The sequence below is a fragment of the Diadema setosum genome, chromosome 20, assembly GCF_964275005.1.
Source record: "Diadema setosum chromosome 20, eeDiaSeto1, whole genome shotgun sequence".
Classification (NCBI taxonomy): Eukaryota; Metazoa; Echinodermata; class Echinoidea; order Diadematoida; family Diadematidae; genus Diadema; species Diadema setosum.
The window spans coordinates 28,390,827-28,411,509 of record NC_092704.1 but is presented as its reverse complement, the minus strand read 5'-3'; the positions used below and the strand labels follow the sequence as shown (position 1 = coordinate 28,411,509).

General features: G+C 40.0%; 1 protein-coding gene across 1 annotated transcript; it reads left to right on the top strand.

The window, feature by feature from the left end:
* The first annotated feature begins 7,649 nt into the window (after nucleotides 1-7,649).
* On the top strand, nucleotides 7,650-20,683 carry LOC140243647 (translational activator of cytochrome c oxidase 1-like). The gene is made up of 5 exons (XM_072323309.1): nucleotides 7,650-8,181; nucleotides 10,596-10,708; nucleotides 17,048-17,178; nucleotides 18,054-18,240; nucleotides 19,416-20,683. Exons 1-5 carry the CDS (start codon nucleotides 7,680-7,682, stop codon nucleotides 19,623-19,625), a joined length of 1,143 nt encoding a protein of 380 aa, XP_072179410.1. The 5' UTR covers nucleotides 7,650-7,679; the 3' UTR covers nucleotides 19,626-20,683.

Below are 20,683 nucleotides of genomic sequence, written 5' to 3'. Positions count from 1 at the left end.
GTGGTCCACCTACAGACCCTTGCGGGACTCCGCAAGTAAGTGCAGCCGGATCAGAGTTATACTGTCATTGATCTTAAGGCCAAGTAAAAAAAGAAACCAGTTTCTCGTCCTCGCGCGCATCGATTTTGGCCGCCGCATCGATTTTTTTACTATTTACTATTTTCAAAATGGCGCTGAAAATACCAAGAAATTCATAATTCTCGTCACAGCCCGCTCCCCGCCCGCACCGATTTTCAGTTGCCGAATCGACTTTTTTGATATTTACTATTTTTTCGGCCGCCGAAAAAAGAAATTGACAATAATATTCACCTACCAATGGTGATGTCTCATTTCTAATTACGCCTCGCGTCCTCTACTTAGCTGTAGTACAGCTGTAGCTTCTGTAGTGCGTATGTAACGCATGCATTTCACACTGCTCCACAAAGCAGTCGAACTGTAGTTGGATGGGCGGGCCGCGGGCGGGCCTGGGCTGTGATGTACAGCGCACTCGGTACGTCGTGAACGCGATAGCGGCAACATTTTTTGCGAACAATCGCTGATATTCCACGCGTATTTCGCGCATTGTTCGTATTTTTCCCCGTTTCTCATATTTTAAGCGGATGAATTGTACTGTACAAATGCTTGTGAGGATTGTATGGAGTTTGTATACATTTTCCTGTCATTGTGACTATGCTTGTGCATGTGCGTGCAGTGTCGGAAGGTACGGTAATGCAGTGGCCGTGCCGCACCGTTTATTGGCAGTGTGCGTGTCTGTAGCTGTGTAGAGGCCCGGCGCCCGTAACACTCTGCTCTGTATTATTGCGTCTGACGGCGATGTATTGTTTATTTTGAAGATAAAATGAATGCAGGGCTGCCAACTCTCACTCATTGAGAGTGAGACTCACTCATTTTGGTCCTTTCTCACTCTAAAACTTTATTTCATTTGCATGCATTTCTATTGATCTCACTCATTTTGACTCCGAAATTATAGCATTGGCCTATGGGAGTCTCACTCTCAAGTAGTTTCCAATGTTGGCAGCCCTGTGAATGCGCTTTTCCAGCAAATGTAGAATTACATGATGTATTAAATGGGTGTATCTACAAAATAAATAACTTTTCCACGGATTCTGGTTTGTCTCGTATTTCTGCGGGATACTTATCTTTACGATGTAAATTCACGGACACGGCCGTGAGTCGTATCATCTGTAGTGTGGTATACAATCATTCATCATCCAAATGATGAGTGATTATCAAATGTCTTTTTAGAACGTGAAGAAACATCTTTAAATGTTTAATGCTATAATGCCATATCAGTATCATTTTGACATCCATCTGCAATAGTACAAGCCAGTTTCCAGTTGAATGTGCTACATTGTACTGTGAAGAAATGCAGATACATACCAGCTGTGTGGACACAAAAAGTCACAAACACCAATGATAAATAAAGCAGTGTTTTGAATATCATGGAATTTATTTCAGTCGTACATTTGTTGAAAGACATGTTTTACACCTGTTTCAATTAATAGCACAATACATCAGAATTGCAAGTACACTGGTATCAGAAATGCCATTACAACACTAAATACCAGTTTTAAGATGGTCATTTTCCCTTGACATCTGTAGTGGAAAGAAAAAGCAAATGTATTTCTGCATGCATAAAGTTTCATTTCAAGTATGGTACATATATTTGTTTGAAAATGCACAGAGTGCAGGCAAGACATACACTTGGGACCTGGTCTCTCATAACACAGCTACCAGAGTGATATTTCATTTCATAAATTGGATATAGAAAATAGTAAAGCCCCCTCTCGTTACCTTTCTCAGAATTACCGGACGAGAAACACATATTACTTTCAGTTCGACAATCCTCGAAAAAATAGTAAGATATCAAATAGTAAGGACCTCCCTCATCGCCTTGCTCAAAAAACCCGGACGAGAAACTACTTTCTTTTTTTACTTGGCCTAACATATTGTGAACGGCTGGCAAGGTAAGATTGAAACCACTCTAATGCTCTAATCAAACCACTCTAATGGGACTAAATAGGATGGTAATTGATGATTACAGTGTATTTACGTGCGAAACAGTAATAACTGTGGAATTCGTCTATCCTCTGCACAGCTAGAATTGTAAATTTATATATCATGTTGTTATACAATATTCTTGTTCCCTGGACAACTTGCTAAATACAATATACATAGCATACAGTCTAGTGAAAGTTTACAATACGACTTACTGTGAATTCTTCTTTTATTTTCACAGCAATAATTCATCATATATTCAGGAATTATGTCCTTTAGACAGCTTCCCTATTATTTATACGGTATACCTGTGTGTTTGTGTCTATTTGAATGTGTAAAAATGATTGATTGTTGGCTTTGTTCAACATGGATGGAATGAAAGAATGTCCCTCCCTCAACCTACCCCCTTTCTCCCCCCCCCCCCCCCTCTTTCTCTCTGTCTAAGAGAAAGAAAAGTCAAGCAACACCGTGCCTTTGGGACGCCTGCGCGTACACGCTTAACCAAAGACGCTTAATAAATAAGACACGAAAGTGCGCGCTAATCCTGTACAAAACAAATGGACAGCGCGCGGTCTTCAAGCGTATACGCACATCACCTGAGACGCGCTGCCTTGACGCTTGATAAACAACAGCAGCGGCTTCAGGGACAGCGCGTCTCAGGTGATGTGTGTCTTTGTCTGAGACGCGCTGTCTTTGAAGATGTTGTTGTTTATCAAGCGTTTTTGATTGTGAGATCATGTTGTTGCCAAATTTTTACCTCCACGAAATAATCCTTATTACTCTAAAATCTCGTTCTTCAAAATAATCCCCTTAATCGAAAAAAAGCTACGACTATAATTTTTAAATCTCTTTAAGATGACATGAATATCAGTACCTTTGGATATTAATGATGTTCCTAGGTGTACTGAGTTTGTACTTAACTCTCTTTTGTATCGTCATGTAGGGTAGCCATTTTGTGTCCATCTTTATCGCGCGCCTTCGTATCTTATATCTCTACTATCTTTGCGCTTAACCCTCCAAGCGCACACGCTAAAACCATAAGCGCACTGTACGCTGGGTAACGACATGGCGTCCAATTTAAGAGTTGGCCAGACTCTCTTAATATAGACCGATTCAATTTCGATGACCTATTCACCTACCGCCGCTAGCGGCGCTATAACGGTCGCCATAACTGGGGGCCAACGGGGGCTTCCAGCGAGCTAGCTACCCAGCGAGTTGCACTTGCAGCTCAGCAGCCTAGCGTACCCATCGCGCATAGTTAGCCGGGCGCGGCCGCTGCGCCGCGGCCGGCGACTGCCGGCGCCGCGCTAATATTGTGATTGTTTACTCATTGTGGAAAAGTCATTCAGCGGCTTTTAAAGGGGCCCTGAAATCCAAATGCATGTTGATCTGTGTTGATTTATAATACCCTCAACATCACTTTTGCGGTGAAACAAATATCTAGAAACATTTCATATATTTTTAATGATTTTTTCTTTTATTTTTCTTCAGATTACTTGGGAACGCCCACAAAAAATCCTTCCAAACCAATCAATATTCATATTCTTGAGATGACATCATCTGTCAATCATTGCTGAAGTGCTGAAATGTTTAACAAAAGACATTGGAATGCACCTTCCCCTCGACTCAGAATAACTTGCATGTTCCCTCGCCATGTCTTTTGTTAGTCACATTAATATGACAGAAACATGCAAGTTATGCTGAGTCGAGGGGAAGGTGCATTCCAATGTCTTTTGTTAAACATTTCAGCACTTCAGCAATGATTGACAGATGATGTCATCTCAAGAATATGAATATTGATTGGTTTGGAAGGATTTTTTGTGGGTGTTCCCAAGTAATCTGAAGAAAAATAAAATAAAAAATCATTAAAAATATATGAATTGTTTCTAGATATTCGTTTCACCGCAAAAGTGATGTTGAGGGTATTATAAATCAACACAGATCAAGATGCATTTGGACTTCAGGGCCCCTTTAATACCTTTCTTTTGGACAAATTGAGTGATTCAGACATATTGATCTACTTTGAAAGCTTCAAAGGAAGGATCAGGAAAACACATTATGCAGTTGTTGGGTGCACAAATAACAGAAAAAATGGAAGTGGAAGCTGCACGGCAGTGTATGAAATTCAGACACCGCTGACGCATGATAAATTAAGGCAAAATTAAAGACAATGAAGTGAAATACAACGGTATAAAAATGCACAGATTTCGAAACAAACTATGTCTACTAGATTCTCTATTTGATTAGGTTATCACTGCATATTCGTAAAATATGTTGTTCATCTTAGAAGACAAGTTTAGGTCAAAGAATTTGATAATTCACTATTTTTTTTTTTTTTTTTTAATCCTTGGTGTCCTACTTGCCAAAGTTAGAATACACTTCCTGGATAGACTTTATTATTATGACAAACATTTTTCAGCCTACACTACGGCTAAATAAATGTTTCAAGATGCGTTAAATTCTTATATTGTTTTTCACTTCTTCAATGTTCAGCACTGAATTGACCATAGGCCTATTCAGTATTCAATTTTGACCTGGAACTCTGAATTTGACTTTTGATAAAGTGATACTTATAAATTTTAAACCATGGATGGTGGCAAACCACTTTTGTAGATTATAATATTAATTAGACGTTAGCGTGATGTTATGCAAGGTTACTTCGACCTAAAACAGTAGAAGTTTTGGTTGTAGACATCAGGCGACGTAGTCGTAACTTAAGTTTAGGCATATACGGCCTAGAAACGCCTAGAGCATAGATTTATATTCCGTCTGGTTTACTTAGTTAGGCTTGCCTGCAGTTATCGACAACCGAAAATGATATTGGATGTAGGGTTCTAGAAGTCAATAGGTCTAGATCTAGTCTGGACTCTTGCCTAGATTTCTAGACAAGATCTAACGTTAGACAGATTCTACCCTGCTGGCCCGACACTCCCGAGTAAAGGCAAAAAATCCTGCCCTAAAAAGGTTAAGTTAACTGATAGCTTGCAATTCATTGCGCCATATCTAGCTCAAGATTCTTATTCATTATTTGTATTTAATTATATCAGTTAACTTGTCAACAGCCTAGGCCTATCAGCAAGACGTCTGCCTGTGCCTAGCAATAATTCTCCCCAGCGGTTTCTATTCTCTTACACAAATGTAAATATATACGGGGCTTACACGCGAGTACCCAAGTCATCGCCAAAGAAATAGAGTCCACAAACATTCACGGATCGTACCGATATTTACCTTGAAATTCAAGTTTTGGCTACAGCCGTATGTCCTCTACCCATTCGCTCATAGTCGGTAAAAGTTGTTTAATTTTATTTATTTTTAATTAGCGAGCGAAAAAAAAAATGTAGACTCTAGTTGTCACAAAGCCAGTTGCGTCGATCGCTGCCAGCGCCAGAGATAGCTAGCTGGCCGGCTGGCGCCGGGTAGTAAGAGCACTGGCTGCCGCTGGCACCCTTGCCACGCACGCAGGGCGCTTGCCGACCCGGCCTGTTTGGCCCCCAGTTATGGCGTCGCCTTAAGAGGGCGCACTTCCATGAACAGTCGCTTGAATCGGTCTATACGGCACTGAGTTCACAAGTACTGTAGCGCCCTCTTTGTCTTTCTGAAACTGAAGCAATCGATCGACTGGGCATCTGGCATGTGGCCATGGGACGTTGAATGTATTTTGCTAGCAGACAACTTATCAGTGTACAGTGATAATACGGCAGCCCGACAGCATAGTGATTGCCACTAATATCGGACTTTCAACTGACTGGTAATATGGTAGCCTTTTAGGGCAGTCATACTCTCCAAGTGTATACAATGTATTGTTGTATAGCCTGTAAATGCAAAAACTCTCAATCAGCACGGCACGGGACCGTTCGCTCCCGTGCTAACTGGTATGTAACACGTTACAGAGTATAAAGTGCTCCGTGGTAGCAAGAAATGCAGTAGGTGGGACTGTGATATGCCGGGATTTGCTATTCAAACCAAGGCGCAAGTAGATTTAATGCAAGAAGGGATGGGATCTTGATCTTGATCTTGATCTTGATGGTGTACGTTGATCAGCCCTGGTAGAGCAACACTCAACTTTGGTTCACATACATAGGTTATGGTAGGAGTAACTATACACAGCCCTGTCGCTGTACACAAGTGAAGTCGCTAGCGCACGGCGTCTGGTCGGGTTCGGGGCTAGGTAGTAGGAGGGACATTACTCAAAGTGTATGAATAATGTATCTTTGAATAAAATTTGATCAGCTATAAACATGATAAAATGGTTTGCTTGAATTTTTGTAAGTTGTGTTAAGGCATTCCAGTATCTGGTGGTTCTCGGGAAGAATGAATGTTGATGGAGATCAGTTCTTGAAGTAGGGAGCTTAATCTTAAGAGGCTTCCAACTCCTGGTCCTTCTAAGTGGTTCAGTGTTGAATTCACCATGTCTTTCACAATTCACAAAGGGAAAATAACCAGAACATAGATTATTTTATGCATAAAAACTGTTCATGTGACGCCTATGTTCCATGGTGGGTAGTTTGATGTTCTGGAGCATGGTTGTTACAGAGCTTCCATAATCATAATCGTTGGCCATAAAGCGGGCAGCTTTCCTTTGTATAGCTTCTACTTTTTGGATAAGCCTCAAGTATGCGGGTCCCAAACAGGGCTACACTACAGTCTACAGACAGTACAGTACTCCAGGTGAGGGCGGACTAACTGTTAGACTCTTACATATGCCTGCACATTGAGTTTACGCCGTAGGAAACCAAGCATAGGAGCCTACTGCTTGCTTTGTTGGTGATGTTGTCAATGTGTGTATTCCATTTTAGGTCTGATGACAGGGTTATTCCCAAATACTTGTACTTGGGACAGCTAGGGGGCCTAGATCTAACTGTTAGTCATTTAGTCAGCAGCTAATGGACGCCCATGAGTATTTTATGCACTCGGCACTTCATTTATTTCATTATTCTTGTTTGTCATCTGAAAAGTAACCGCACCGGTACCGGCAACCCCAACATGTTTATGTTACTGGTTACAGCACCCTGCCTGGCTGGGGTTTAACTACGAAACACAGCCCGAACGCCGATCCCATCGCCCGCAGTACATGTATAACTGTGTACAAGGAGCGCCCCGGGGTTACCTTGGGTTATGCTACCTTTTGCTAAACTTGTGTCTTTTATAAACTTCAGTCTTGTGATTTGTTTAATCGGAGCAATGACCCAAATGTTTCTTAACTTACTCACTAAGCAAATTAGTCAAAATAATTTCCCACTCACATTTTCCATTTATAGTACTTAAATAAAGTAATTTACCGCAAAAGTAAAAGTAAAAGTGTTGTATTTCTCGCTTTTTTTTTTTTACACATCTCAGAGTCTCTCAGAAAGGTTTGTTGTTAGCTTTGTGCTAATTCCAATGAAGCATGACTTTTCAAAAATTGTCATACCTCAGATATTCCATGTGTACAGTGAAAAAGAGTCAAAACTGAGGAAGAATATTGAGATCTCTTTCAATTTTATATTTTGCTATAAAGAGAAACATTTTTTATTTCCAATTTGAAATCAGACTGTAAGACTACTAAATAGTGAGCTGGAACTCCTGACAGTATTTATGTTGATTGACAATTCCCAGTGGTCTGAATTCAGTTTGTTTCTCCATCTCATGCAGCTCTGCCCTTTTTGTTTGCATGCAGCAGGGTTCAGAGTGACTAGACTGGCATGATTACATCATCCTTACTACAGCGCCTTCTTGCTAGTAGTGCCTGGCCTGGCACACTTCTCCCGGCTGCCTATCACAGATGCCTGCGCAGTGGGCGGCATGTCGTTACAACCGTGAAGTATGGACACTTCTTTGGGTCTGCCTCCTTTTACCTATCCACACCAACCACACATCTTCCACCGTCTCAGCTTAGCCATGAGATTGGTACAGCAGCAGCTTCTCACATGAGACAATGTCAGTTTTGTAAAGAAACACACTTGCTGAGCCCAAGCAGGGAGGTCTCGTCCACAGCCGGGGCAGTGCTGTCCGGCCAGAATGGGGAGAGGATGGGTCGCTTTTCGACACCAAAGGGGGTCAGTGGCAGGCTTGTCCACACAGGACCAACTCTTTGGGCTGGACACAACAAGTGGTCAAAGGTCAAGTACATCAAAGGCCCCAAAGACATCGAGAAGAGCAAGGCGTTCACCAAGATTGGGATCCAACTCAGGGTTGCCATCAAAGGTACCATATCGTCGCTGGGGCGACAAGACCTCGTATCTACAAAATGTCATATGTTCAGGAGAGCCAAAAAACATGGCGGCCAAAGCACTATAGCGAATGGGATAGCCTTTCCTTTGACATGCCGCGGTGGCTTCATTTTTTGAGTAAGTCAGTTGAGATTTGGACAGGACATCACTTAACCCATTATTTGACCATTAATCCAAAAAAGTCATTTTCACCAAAATTGCAGATACAAGGTCTTGTCACCCCAGCGATGATATGTTAGTTTGTGAAGGAAATTTGAATAATATCTTAATATAAAACAAACTCTGCCACATTTCCTCCAGTAATAAGACCTATCTTTGAAAAGAAAATAGTAATTGGACCCTTGGAAATGAAAAGTTTGATTGCAAAATAAAAATGGGCTGAGTGACATTTTAAAACATTTTTAAGTAAGTCCATTATCAGAGCAAAATGGAACCTTTCCATCAATACCTCACTTGTAATATAGCCACTAATATTCTTGACATTATGATGAAAAATATCCCATATTTTATTATTTTCTTTGATATATAAGAAGCTGTAATCGCAAATATTTAAGCTTGACATTGAATGGAGTTAACTCATTTCGAGTCAGATTCTTCAAATTATACACGCTAAACAATTTTCCTGCCTCGGTATTTACAACATTGACAGTGGGATAAGATTTGAGTAGCACTTATAAAATGCAGATTTGTATACATAGTAAACTATACTATTATCTACTGTGTGATTGAATCTAGTACACCTACTTGGGATTCATTTCGCAAAACATCATAAATGTTTCAGAAAGAAAAGAGCTAAATTTGCAACTGATTGACAAATTGCCCTACATCGACGTAAATAAGCACTGAATTGATCAGTGTTTTAGTAGTAGCCATGATAAAAAATCATGGGCGTACATACTCGAGCAGGATTCGAACCCACGACCTCCTGATCACCGGACAGGCGTCATCTCCACTAGACCACCGAGCTTTCGCCCGACAGCAAGTGTTGGTTCTAATCCTTATAGCATGCAGCGGGTACTGCTTTGTTATTCAAATTTATGAAGTTCTTGCGTCGAGATGTTTTCATTGCAACTGATTGACAAATTGCCCTACATCGACGTAAATAAGCACTGAATTGATCAGTGTTTTAGTAGTAGCCATGATAAAAAATCATGGGCGTACATACTCGAGCAGGATTCGAACCCACGACCTCCTGATCACCGGACAGGCGTCATCTCCACTAGACCACCGAGCTTTCGCCCGACAGCAAGTGTTGGTTCTAATCCTTATAGCATGCAGCGGGTACTGCTTTGTTATTCAAATTTATGAAGTTCTTGCGTCGAGATGTTTTCATTGCAACTGATTGACAAATTGCCCTACATCGACGTAAATAAGCACTGAATTGATCAGTGTTTTAGTAGTAGCCATGATAAAAAATCATGGGCGTACATACTCGAGCAGGATTCGAACCCACGACCTCCTGATCACCGGACAGGCGTCATCTCCACTAGACCACCGAGCTTTCGCCCGACAGCAAGTGTTGGTTCTAATCCTTATAGCATGCAGCGGGTACTGCTTTGTTATTCAAATTTATGAAGTTCTTGCGTCGAGATGTTTTCATTGCAACTGATTGACAAATTGCCCTACATCGACGTAAATAAGCACTGAATTGATCAGTGTTTTAGTAGTAGCCATGATAAAAAATCATGGGCGTACATGATGAGTATGTACGCCCATGATTTTTTATCATGGCTACTACTAAAACACTGATCAATTCAGTGCTTATTTACGTCGATGTAGGGCAATTTGTCAATCAGTTGCAATGAAAACATCTCGACGCAAGAACTTCATAAATTTGAATAACAAAGCAGTACCCGCTGCATGCTATAAGGATTAGAACCAACACTTGCTGTCGGGCGAAAGCTCGGTGGTCTAGTGGAGATGACGCCTGTCCGGTGATCAGGAGGTCGTGGGTTCGAATCCTGCTCGAGTATGTACGCCCATGATTTTTTATCATGGCTACTACTAAAACACTGATCAATTCAGTGCTTATTTACGTCGATGTAGGGCAATTTGTCAATCAGTTGCAATGAAAACATCTCGACGCAAGAACTTCATAAATTTGAAGAGCTAAATTTGTTGGTATAAAACTGCATGCCTTGTCATCAGTTCTGAGGTATATGGCAAAGTGTTTTAGTGAATGAAGTAGATGTCAAATATCTTAGGTGAAATTCAGTAAATGTATTATTTTTTGGGGGGATAGTGATAAGGTTTGAAATGTAGTAGGAAAGGTAATTCTAAATGTATTTGCCACATACTTTAACATTTCATTTCATGAGACTCTCATGTTTCAGTCAAAGAGGGTCAAGACCCTTTCTGAAAAGGCCTACTCTTCATTCTAAATGGCAGAGGGAGGGCCAAATCCTGAGACAAACACAGCCCTGGCCCAGGTCATAGCCCTGGCCAAAAACAAGGCGATGCCCAGAAGTACCTTGGACTCGATGATCAAGAGGGTGGCAGCTGTGAGTATACCTCAAAGTCAAAGCAACAGAAGTGAGATGAAAAGAAAAAGAAAAACGAACTGCCTATAATCCAAAATATGTGTGGCGCTCCGTCGGAATGAGTCAAAAGTCGCAAAAAATGAAATCGTAGTTATGCCTATATGTGAATTCTACAAACTCTAAGCTTTACACTGATATGTAATACAACTCATTTCGACATCCCTATAGATCATAAAAACGAATATTAACTACGCTTATGATGTCAGTCCATTTTCTAAATAACGGAGAAAATCGCTCTCAAAGTTCAGGTTATGTTCAAGCTCACAACCTGTTTCTTTCACGGGACGAAACAATACAACAGTCCTGCTTAGCGACGGCGTTTACGCTCCATCGCACGCACAACCGTATAAGGCGATAGCTTGGGTGTGTAAGATAATTAACCAATCGCAGGACAGATCTGTCATTAACGATTCTGACCAATACGGTAGTCCGAATGTAAACTTCGGTGCGTTTGTGTCCGTGCCGCTGCCGCCGCATGAATGAGTCGGTACGCGTTGTGTGTCGGCTGCGGTGTAGTTTGCCGCAAGTTTTTAACTCGCAAACAATAGGAAACAGTAGAAAGAAAAAAGGCAGGCAATGCGTATTACGAAAAGCATCTATAGCGAGAGCCGTTGATCGCTTCCATTCTCCTCCCATGTTGTTGTCAATGGAAACTATGGAGGATGTGTTTAGCAAGTACCAATACCTAAATCGAACCTGAGAACCTATTGTAGGCGGGCACACAATGCGTCTTACGAGAAGCGTCTTTTAGCGAGGGCGTTGATCGCTTCCATTCTCCTCCCATGTAGTTGTTGTCAATGGAAACTAAAGAGGATGCGTTTAGCAAGTACTAATACCTAGATAGAACCTGAGAACCCATTGTAGGCGGGGGTTCAAAATGAAGTTAATTAACGATAGTCGTCTTTTGAGATCGTATTCTTTGCGTGTACTAAAAACCCTCAAATTACGCACATGGTCGTAATGTTGCAGAACATCAAAGACTGCTTTCGCGTCTGTTCTGCTGCAGCTGTATACCTCCGTAACATTTTGAATTCCCGCCATATTAGGCACATTTCCTTTATAGGCGTTGCGTCCACAGTAATTATCGCTTATCAAGCTTGCCAATGCTGCACATACTATACGTATCAGAAGCAAAGGTTGATGTAGGCCTGACAGTTTCACGTTGGGTTTATAATTATGACTGTATCATGAATATACTTCTTATTCTCGGTCACTTTTGTAATACCATAGCATATAAAGAAGCGTTAACTTGTAGCTTAAGCTTATTTGTTTTCCCTCACATTTACAGTTACAATCTTTCTGCATTTGTGAAGTTGAGTATAGATAATTATACTGACATATATTCTGAATTAATACTTTACGGAGGCCTTACTTATTTCGTTTTGTATTCACAAACCTTACTAAAATAAATGATTGCTTGATTACTTTCGTCTAAAGAAAACACCGAAAAGGGAACCGCATTTAATGTGTGTGTGTTTGTTTGTTGTTGTTTTTTTAACGAACCTAAGCTAATAGCGAACCATATTTCATTGTGTGATTAACGAACCTTCAGAATAATCAATTGAATCCCCCCCCCAAAAAAAACCCACACAAACAAACAAACAAACAAACAAACATTTCAATGTCATGCGTTGTCAATAGTGATAAAAGGCCCGTTTTTATTTAGTAGTGTGTCTCAGTACTCCTGTGTTTATTTTTAAGGATGTGCCTCTCCTTATGATTGCGATTGATGTTCAGCTATTTCTTTCCCTCAAGCTTGAAAAGGAAGCAGCTAAAATTCAGGCAAGGAGACGAGTTTTTTTTTTTTTTTCCATGAGATACAATCATTAAGACACAGTACGTTTTATTCCCGAAAGTTGTGTGATTGCTTATGCGCTAAAGAATTGTGTCCATTATAAATGTATCAGGCACTATACAAAACGGTTGAAATCTGCTGAAAGTTGAATTTTTCATTTCCATTTCAAGCGGGGATAGACTAGAAATTAGTTTGTCTATACTGACAGGAGACACTAGTTTTCCAGAACATACTCCGCATTTAAACAGTCGCAATATTTTCATGGTCAGAATCAGATACACACGTGATATTATCATAAAAATGAAAATACAAAACAACTAAACACGACTTATATGTACAAATATTATGAACGTCAATGAATTATATACCTACCTGTAATAGTCCGCATAAAAAAACAAGCACGCCAAACAAATAATTTGATAGAATTCATAGAACACTCAGCGATATCATGCATGGCAGATCAAATCAAGTTCAATTGGTGAGAAAGCTAAATGAAGTTAAAAAGTTGACTTCTTTACGTTTCTCTTCCAATTTATGAATACAGAATTACACTATTGAAGCGGATTGTCTCTGTTGCGAACGATCGCCATATAAAGCATTTTTAGTCTTCTGAGCAAATCCGAATCCCTATATACTTTAATTTTTGCTTGATAATGTAATAACACTGGTTATAACTTTAAAAAGGACTCGCAAATTCAAAGTTTCAAACAGTATACTATAACATTACATTGAACACGGTGTATTTCAAAAAACATTTTGAATGCGTTGTGTGTTAGCATGTTAATGGAATCAATCTGCCTTTTATTTTCCGTACGTAAAGCGCACATAGCAGAAACGAAACCAAATGTTACCAAATACAGTGGAATCCATTGTACGGGGTGGTATTATCATTAGAAGTATATCCCATTCCTTTTTACTTTTATTTGCTTGAAGCAGTAGTCAAACCATGTGTCATTATCGTAGCGACATCACTTAGGAATTAGAATGTATGAAGATAATAGTTACTCATTTATTTCACGCTATTATTATAGCATTTACATTTTCCAACTGTTATTGACAGTATTATGGTACTGTATGGTTACGATTACGAATGTTGGTTATGAATTCAAAAGACTGGTTCATTAATCGAACTATGAAGGTAGCTGTTTTGAAAGTAGTTTGGTACAAGTTCGAAACGCAAACGAAATCATCGTCATAGGGGGAACTGATAGCTCTAGAAAACTTGTTTAGGCCAATAAAGATTGCCGTATGCAATCCTTGTAGAAAGTTATGACTATGGCCATCTTTTGAGTATTTTGAGAAATTATATAAAGAATTATTTGTTTGGATTATGCCAAGAATTAGTTTGAACTATGAGAATAAAAATGCGTGGTTACCTCAACAATGTCGTAGTTCGATTAGACATGATGGGTAAAGTGAATTCATGACTTGTTGACTAATCTTTGCTGATTGATGATCATTTCTGTATCAAAAACCATCAGATAAGTCTCGTAGATGATACCTCTGTAATCGTAGTCAAAATTCTTTTGAGCGATGAGACGAAAACCAACAAACAAAATGCCATGTATCATCGCTCGAGTTTCCAACATTTGGCGTCACCCGACCAACAATAAGTGACAAATCAAATGGAACATCATATTGTGGGAAAGCGGACTGTGTTACGATTTTTAAATGTTGCAAGCAATTCTTTAAAAAAAAAGAGAGAAAATGAGGCAAAGTTCAAGAAATTAGAAAAAGCACGTAAATGCAGGCGATCATGTTTAATAGTCAAAGTAAGAGATTACAATCGGCCATGCGGATGTATATGATTGCCTCATTTACATGTCTGATTTCTATAAACTATGTTATATTTAAATCTAAGTTCCCTTCCCTCCTTGATAAAAGTTGTGTTGGGTTTTCGCTAAAGGCATTTATTAGGACACGCTATAAAAACGACAACAAATGACTACTATACATCAAGAGATGATCTATACATGAACCACAATAATTCTGTACGTTCTGATATAATGCAACTGCTTGTTTGTTTGTTTGTTTGTTTGTTTGCTTGTTTGTTTTGAATTACCATGGTCTCTGTCGGGGGAAAGATGAAGAAAAAAAGTAGAGTGTATCACTCTCAAATCCGAATGATTGCGATGAGTGTGTATTCCCGCCCTTTCTATACAGGTAAACGATTCATACTTGATATCCTAATTATAAAAGCCTTGTGTCACGCAGAAGAACTGATTCCGCGATCACTTTTAACCTTTCATAAAATTCACGTTTTAAGATAGTAACGATAGCTTGTAGGAGATAAAGTAAGTTAGCTTCCCTGGCTGTGGTTGTGAACACAAAAGGGGACTGAAAAAATCTTTTACAAATTAGCAGACATAATGACGATCCTCCAACACTGTCGCTCCATTACGTCACTAATTCTGCTATCAATGGCGAAAAAAAAGAAAAGAATACTGGTTGCGTGATTATCCACCCCTTGATAGCAGGAAGTTTACCTTTCATTGTTCAAGGCTTCGTTGATGAGGGGTTTACTCGGATACAAGGCGTGAACAGTGTCGTCCGAGTCCTTTCATTCGGAATTCCTCAGAATACACAATTCAATAGGCAATTAGCGCTGCTACTTCGCAAAGCTGTTAGCCAAATTCTTTGCAGACTTGACCTCTCACATGTCAGCTACACGTAAGACACGACAAACAGCTATCATTACACACATTCTGATTTTAGAAAAATGAAGAAACACACTTTTGAGTAGCGACACAGCTTTCTGTCACTTTCTCAAATAGGTCCTACTTCTAAAAAATACACAAAATAATGACAAGAGTCAGAATATCCTCCAAAGGGAACACGAGCTATTTGGGCATTGATAATGTTTGTCGTCCGATTTCTCTCCATGCCGTCGCGGCCCAAACCATCATAAGAAAATAGGGCAATAAGTTTTATTAATCGGGGAAATAAAATTACGCATTACATACATTTGGCTTTAATTATCATACGAATTGTCGAATTTATAAAGACGAGAATAATTGACAACTTAGGCCATGCTATATCTCCAAAGATAAACTTTAAACAGCAAGTCACATACCCGGGAACGAAAGTTATAATTATTTGAATGAATTCATTAATGAGGCCAATAAAAGTTGTAAAAGTACACACACACATAGAGAGGTTTCAAGTTCGATATGTGATCATGTATTAGCTCATTGATAAAGTATCATAAATTTTGCGTGATCATTTGTTGGAATTATATTTTTTTTCAGCGCCATTTGTGCGTCACATCAATCACCACTTCATGAAATGTGGTGCATGTATCAAACGCAACTCGCTAGTCATGCAATCGATAGCATTGGTCAGCTCACTGTTATTATGTAATTAAGCCCTCGCCGCCGCCGACGCCGCCGCGCGCACCATGCTTTGTTTTGACTTCAATGGGGTCAAGAGCAATGCTTCATTAGCATACGCCCTAGCAACGGAGGCGGAGTTTCACTCGGGCAAGAACAATAGGTGCGAAACGCAACGCAAAGGCGAGCATTCGAAAAAAATGAAACCGAAAAAAATTGTCGCAGAAAAACTGTGATTTGGGACACTTGTCTTCATTTTTACACGCTGAAATTTTCTGTACAAATAGATAAAACGTCAAGGAATCAATATCCGTCATAAAAAAATTTCGACCCGAGCAGTGCTTCCCCTTCATTTTCGGCTCATTACGGGAAAAGTCCCCGTGCGACTTATGACTCATTTTGTCGGAGCGCCACACATATGATTAAAAGGAAATTCCATTCTGATATTATGTTGCTCTATATGAAAAAAGAAAAGTCATAATAGATTTGGGGGGAAAAAATGAACATACTGGGTATGAGAAATAACTATGAATTATTAAGGTTTAGAGAATAAGACAACTTGACAACTCTGTGTGATCTAGGGTCAAGCAGCTTTTCATCTGTTTTGCACACATAATTTTTACTAATTGTCATTCTTCTTAAATAATTAGGCACAGACAGAACTTATTTGCTGAGAAGAATATGCAAATTTGACGGTTCCATCTGTGAATTGTCTCTCTGTTATGATAGTCGTGATGTAATGTATGTGGTTGTTGTAGGATGAAAATATAAGGCATGTCAGGTTCAAGTTCAAGTTCAAGTTGATTATGACTTGAACAGTACAGCCCTCATCTTTTGCCACAAATGCCCTGATTTTAAGACTGTGGAAGTTGACCAGATCAGCCTTATCATTTGAAGCTGCAATTAGTTTAGTTTTGCTCCTAGAATCCCCCTCCCCTCGGTCAGGTAGCAAATCTATAGACAGCTACACTGCATTCTTGTGTCCTTCTTGTGTCCCAGCAGGACACTTTATAAACTCAACACTTTCATGCCGAGTTTGATGACTTGCAGTTTGATGATTGCAGTTTCACTATGGACAAATGGTGTTTCTGGCGAGTTAGGACCAATAACATCACATGCCTTTCTATTCTGGGACATATTTTTCATGTACTTATCTGTGGTCTGCCTTCCCTGCAGAGCAAACAAGGCGACACCCAGGCCACATTTGAAGTCCGCGGGCCGGGGAACTCGTCGATGCTTGTGAACGTCTTGACGGACAACACCAAGAGGACGCACAAATCCCTCAGCCACCTTGTCAGCAAGAATGGGTATGTGTCATATGTGGGTTGGTTTCGGCTGTGATGGAATGATATGATTATGGATGTTCTGCAGCACGTCATTTACGACTCCTGATTAAAACTGTGGGATTATTCTCTCTTTCTGATGAATTCTCTTCAGAACTCTCTCATGAGTGCCAAGTTGAGTTCATAGAAGCCCTCACTGAAAGTGAAAATTAACTAGCCACCTAATCTCCAAGCTAACTGTAACCAAATACAGGCCATTGTAGCTCAATGCATAAGACCACAGACTTTCAATCATGACATCCCTTTTTCAAGTCTGCTAGCAGGAGCAGTGGTTATGCCCCAAGGCAAGGCACTTTATCCTCATAGATGAGCCCTTTAGAGGGGACTCAAAGCTGTTGATCCTACGATAGCCTGCTCATGAGCATCTATGTGCTTCCTTACTAATAGCCACATAAAATATATCCAAACAAAAAATAAATCAAATAAAGTGATAGACTTTAAAAATGGATGTACAAAGGAAGAGATAAAAAGTGTGACAGGGTTGTGTGTATTTGATGAAGAAACAGTGATCAGTGTGGTCGCGATCACATCATAATATCATACAAATTAGATGTTGCGATGATGTCGGTAGATCAAAAGTCCCTTCCCCCTTTCCATTGTGATAAGTTTTCCTTCTTGCCATTAGTGTTATTATTATCATCATTATTTTTGTAGCCATATTCACTTGATCATCAGGTTTGAACATTCTTGCTCTCAAAGATTTTACCTGGTAGTGACATGACTTCCTTGCACCCCTTTAAAGCTGCAATGGTCCCATAACACAAGAAAAGAAGGAAAATGTGTATAATCAAGCGAGGATTTTATTGTCTGCAATTCTTTTTTTGTTTGTGTGTATACAGTGGAGTCTTTGGAGAGCATGGTACAGCGATGTTCGCCTTCCAGCGTAAGGGTGTGGTGAGGGTACCCTCACAGGTGGAGGATGGCCAGGAAACGCTGAACTTTGACACTGCTGAGGAGCTGGCCATTGACGTTGGCGCAGAAGAAGTGTCCGAGTCTGTCGATGAGGAAGGGCAGAACGTTTTTGTGGTGAGCAGATGTACGGTACCAAATTTTGCCAGTGTCCAAATCTTATGTAATGCACCAGTAATGAAAGAAAACCATGGTGACTCAGTTGGTCACCCTGTCTGTTTCACTTACCAATTCTTTCAAAGAGGGGGGTGGGCTTATCTCAAAAGCTTAATGCCAGTATCAGATCACCGCTGCTCACATATACGGGGCTTTTAACTTGAAAATATTGTTCTCTTTGGATATGTCACCAAAAGTCCTCTTGTGCAAGGAAACTCTAGTACATGAAGTGAAAAGGTGTACCACACTTCTTGGTAGCAAACCAAGTATTTGTTTGATATTTGTGGGGCAATGTCAGACTTTGGAATATGCTGTATATGCCATATCGTTGCTTGGGTGACAAGACCTTGTATCTCAGATTTTGGTGACCATGACTTTTTTGGAGTGATGGTCAGATATTCATTCAAGTGATGTCCTGTCCAAATCCTAGCTGTCTTATCCCAAAAATGAAGCCACCATGGCATGTCAAAGGAAAGTCTATCCCATTTGATATAATGCTTTGGCTCTCATGTTTTTGTTTTTGTTTTTTTTTTTTGCTCTCTTGAACATTTGACATTTTGTAGAAACAAGGTCTAGTCGCCCCAGCGACGATATATTTCATGGGGCTTTTATTTTTATGATTTTTGTAGGTCGGGTGCTATTCATGAACTTGAAAATGCACAAAATGTACACTCTGATGTTGACATGAATGCGATGTGCATTCATACATTTCTCCATCCATTGTTGTACTCCACGATAGCGAATGTAACCACTTGCGAAATTGTCCGGAAGTCCTGATTCATGGAAATACTCGCTAAATATATGGCATATACAGTAGTGGTATGATGTCATGAGGTCTTATGTTTCATGATGTGTACAAAGTATTTTCATAGTCCTATTTCTGTGATTTTCTGTGCACTGTTTAGGGCAGTGTCAGCATTCTGTTGAAACATCAATATCTTGTACGCAAAGCTGCCAATTCTTTTACTTGTACAGGCCTTTTATTCACTCATTGATATTCATGCAATTAGTAAAGGAGAAAGTTAGTGCTGTGGTCAGGGGAGGAGCTAGTGTTTCAGGTATGGAGGAATAAATATTGCTACAAATGGCTGTTATGATATAAAGTTTGTTTAAACTTCCTTATTCCCACTGAACAGTTTATATGTGACCCGTCTGACCTGCGTTCCGTGAGGGAAGGCCTGGCACAGCTGTCCCACAGTCCCTTGTCCAGTGGACTGGAGTACGTGCCGCAGACCACGGTGGCACTCTCCGAGTCGGACATGGAGGCAGCGGCAGACCTCATCAACGCCTTGGAGGACCACGAAGAGGTCGTGCGAGTATTTGACAACATAGTCAGCAGGGACTGAAATGAGATTGCTGCTGTAAGCCAAGGAGATGACACTACATTTGTATGTACAACGACAATCTGATCATATGTGACCCACCTCAACAAAAGGATCCGAAAGTCGCCGACGGCTGAGCCGAGAATATCGAGTTTGAAGTCAGATCATTGAAATCGGTCAAAACCATTGAATATATGTTTTTGACATAATTTTGTTGTCTAACGTTTCGTCTGTCTATCATCTGCTGAAATTTCAAAGCTAAATGAGCAAAGGAAAGCCAAGAAATTAGCGATTTTCTGAGCCATGATTTTCCGACTTTGAAATGTTTCCAAAGATTTGGATTTAGCGCTGCAGATAGACTCCTCACCTAGCAACGGGGGAGTGATCTTATTGGTCAGTGCGTGGCATCCTGGTTACTGATTGGTCGTGTGTAGACAACTGGTGCTATGAAAGATTGAATGAACATCGCCGAGGTTGCTAGGAGCATACCTCTACTGTCAAGGGGTGAACACTGTCTTACCTCCCCTTGATCATGATTGCGTCTGAAGGAAACCTTTGAAGATGGTTTTCTCAAAACGCTGATTTCCTAGACTACATCAACATGTTTTCATAAAATCATCGATATCTCCTCAACCGAATACTTTTATGAGTCGTTCCATATATGAAATTAGAGCGGAAGAGTAAGGGAATAATGTAATGCCATTTTCAGAAAATTGACCTCCCCTGACTTTTGGATCCTTTTGTAGTAGCGGGTCATATATGAGAGCTTGATGGACACAGAGACAAAGAATTTGAAGTTGATGTCAGACAAGTGCATTGATATGTGTCCTTGAATAACTCTGTGTAATACGGAATAGAAAAAAGAAAAGTCTTGTTTTTACAAGAATGTGATGCCATCCTTGCAATTTATGACAGTTTTTATACAACTGTACATGCCATATTTTTAGGGAGTATAATTTTTTTGCGAATCGGGACTTTCCAATAATTTTGCAAGTGGTAAAATTCGCGATTATGGAGCACTGTACTGAACAGCAAAATGTTGCCGTGCACGTCACATGTATGTCTGGATTAGAGTTGATATT

Excerpts from the sequence above, each read along its gene's own strand:
- LOC140243647 (XM_072323309.1), top strand. The coding sequence starts at position 7,680 with ATGATTACATCATCCTTACTACAGCGCCTTCTTGCTAGTAGTGCCTGG. Across the intron at positions 10,709-17,047 it reads TGATCAAGAGGGTGGCAGCT|AGCAAACAAGGCGACACCCA; the intron begins GTGAGTATACCT and ends CCTTCCCTGCAG. Across the intron at positions 18,241-19,415 it reads AAGGGCAGAACGTTTTTGTG|TTTATATGTGACCCGTCTGA; the intron begins GTGAGCAGATGT and ends CCCACTGAACAG.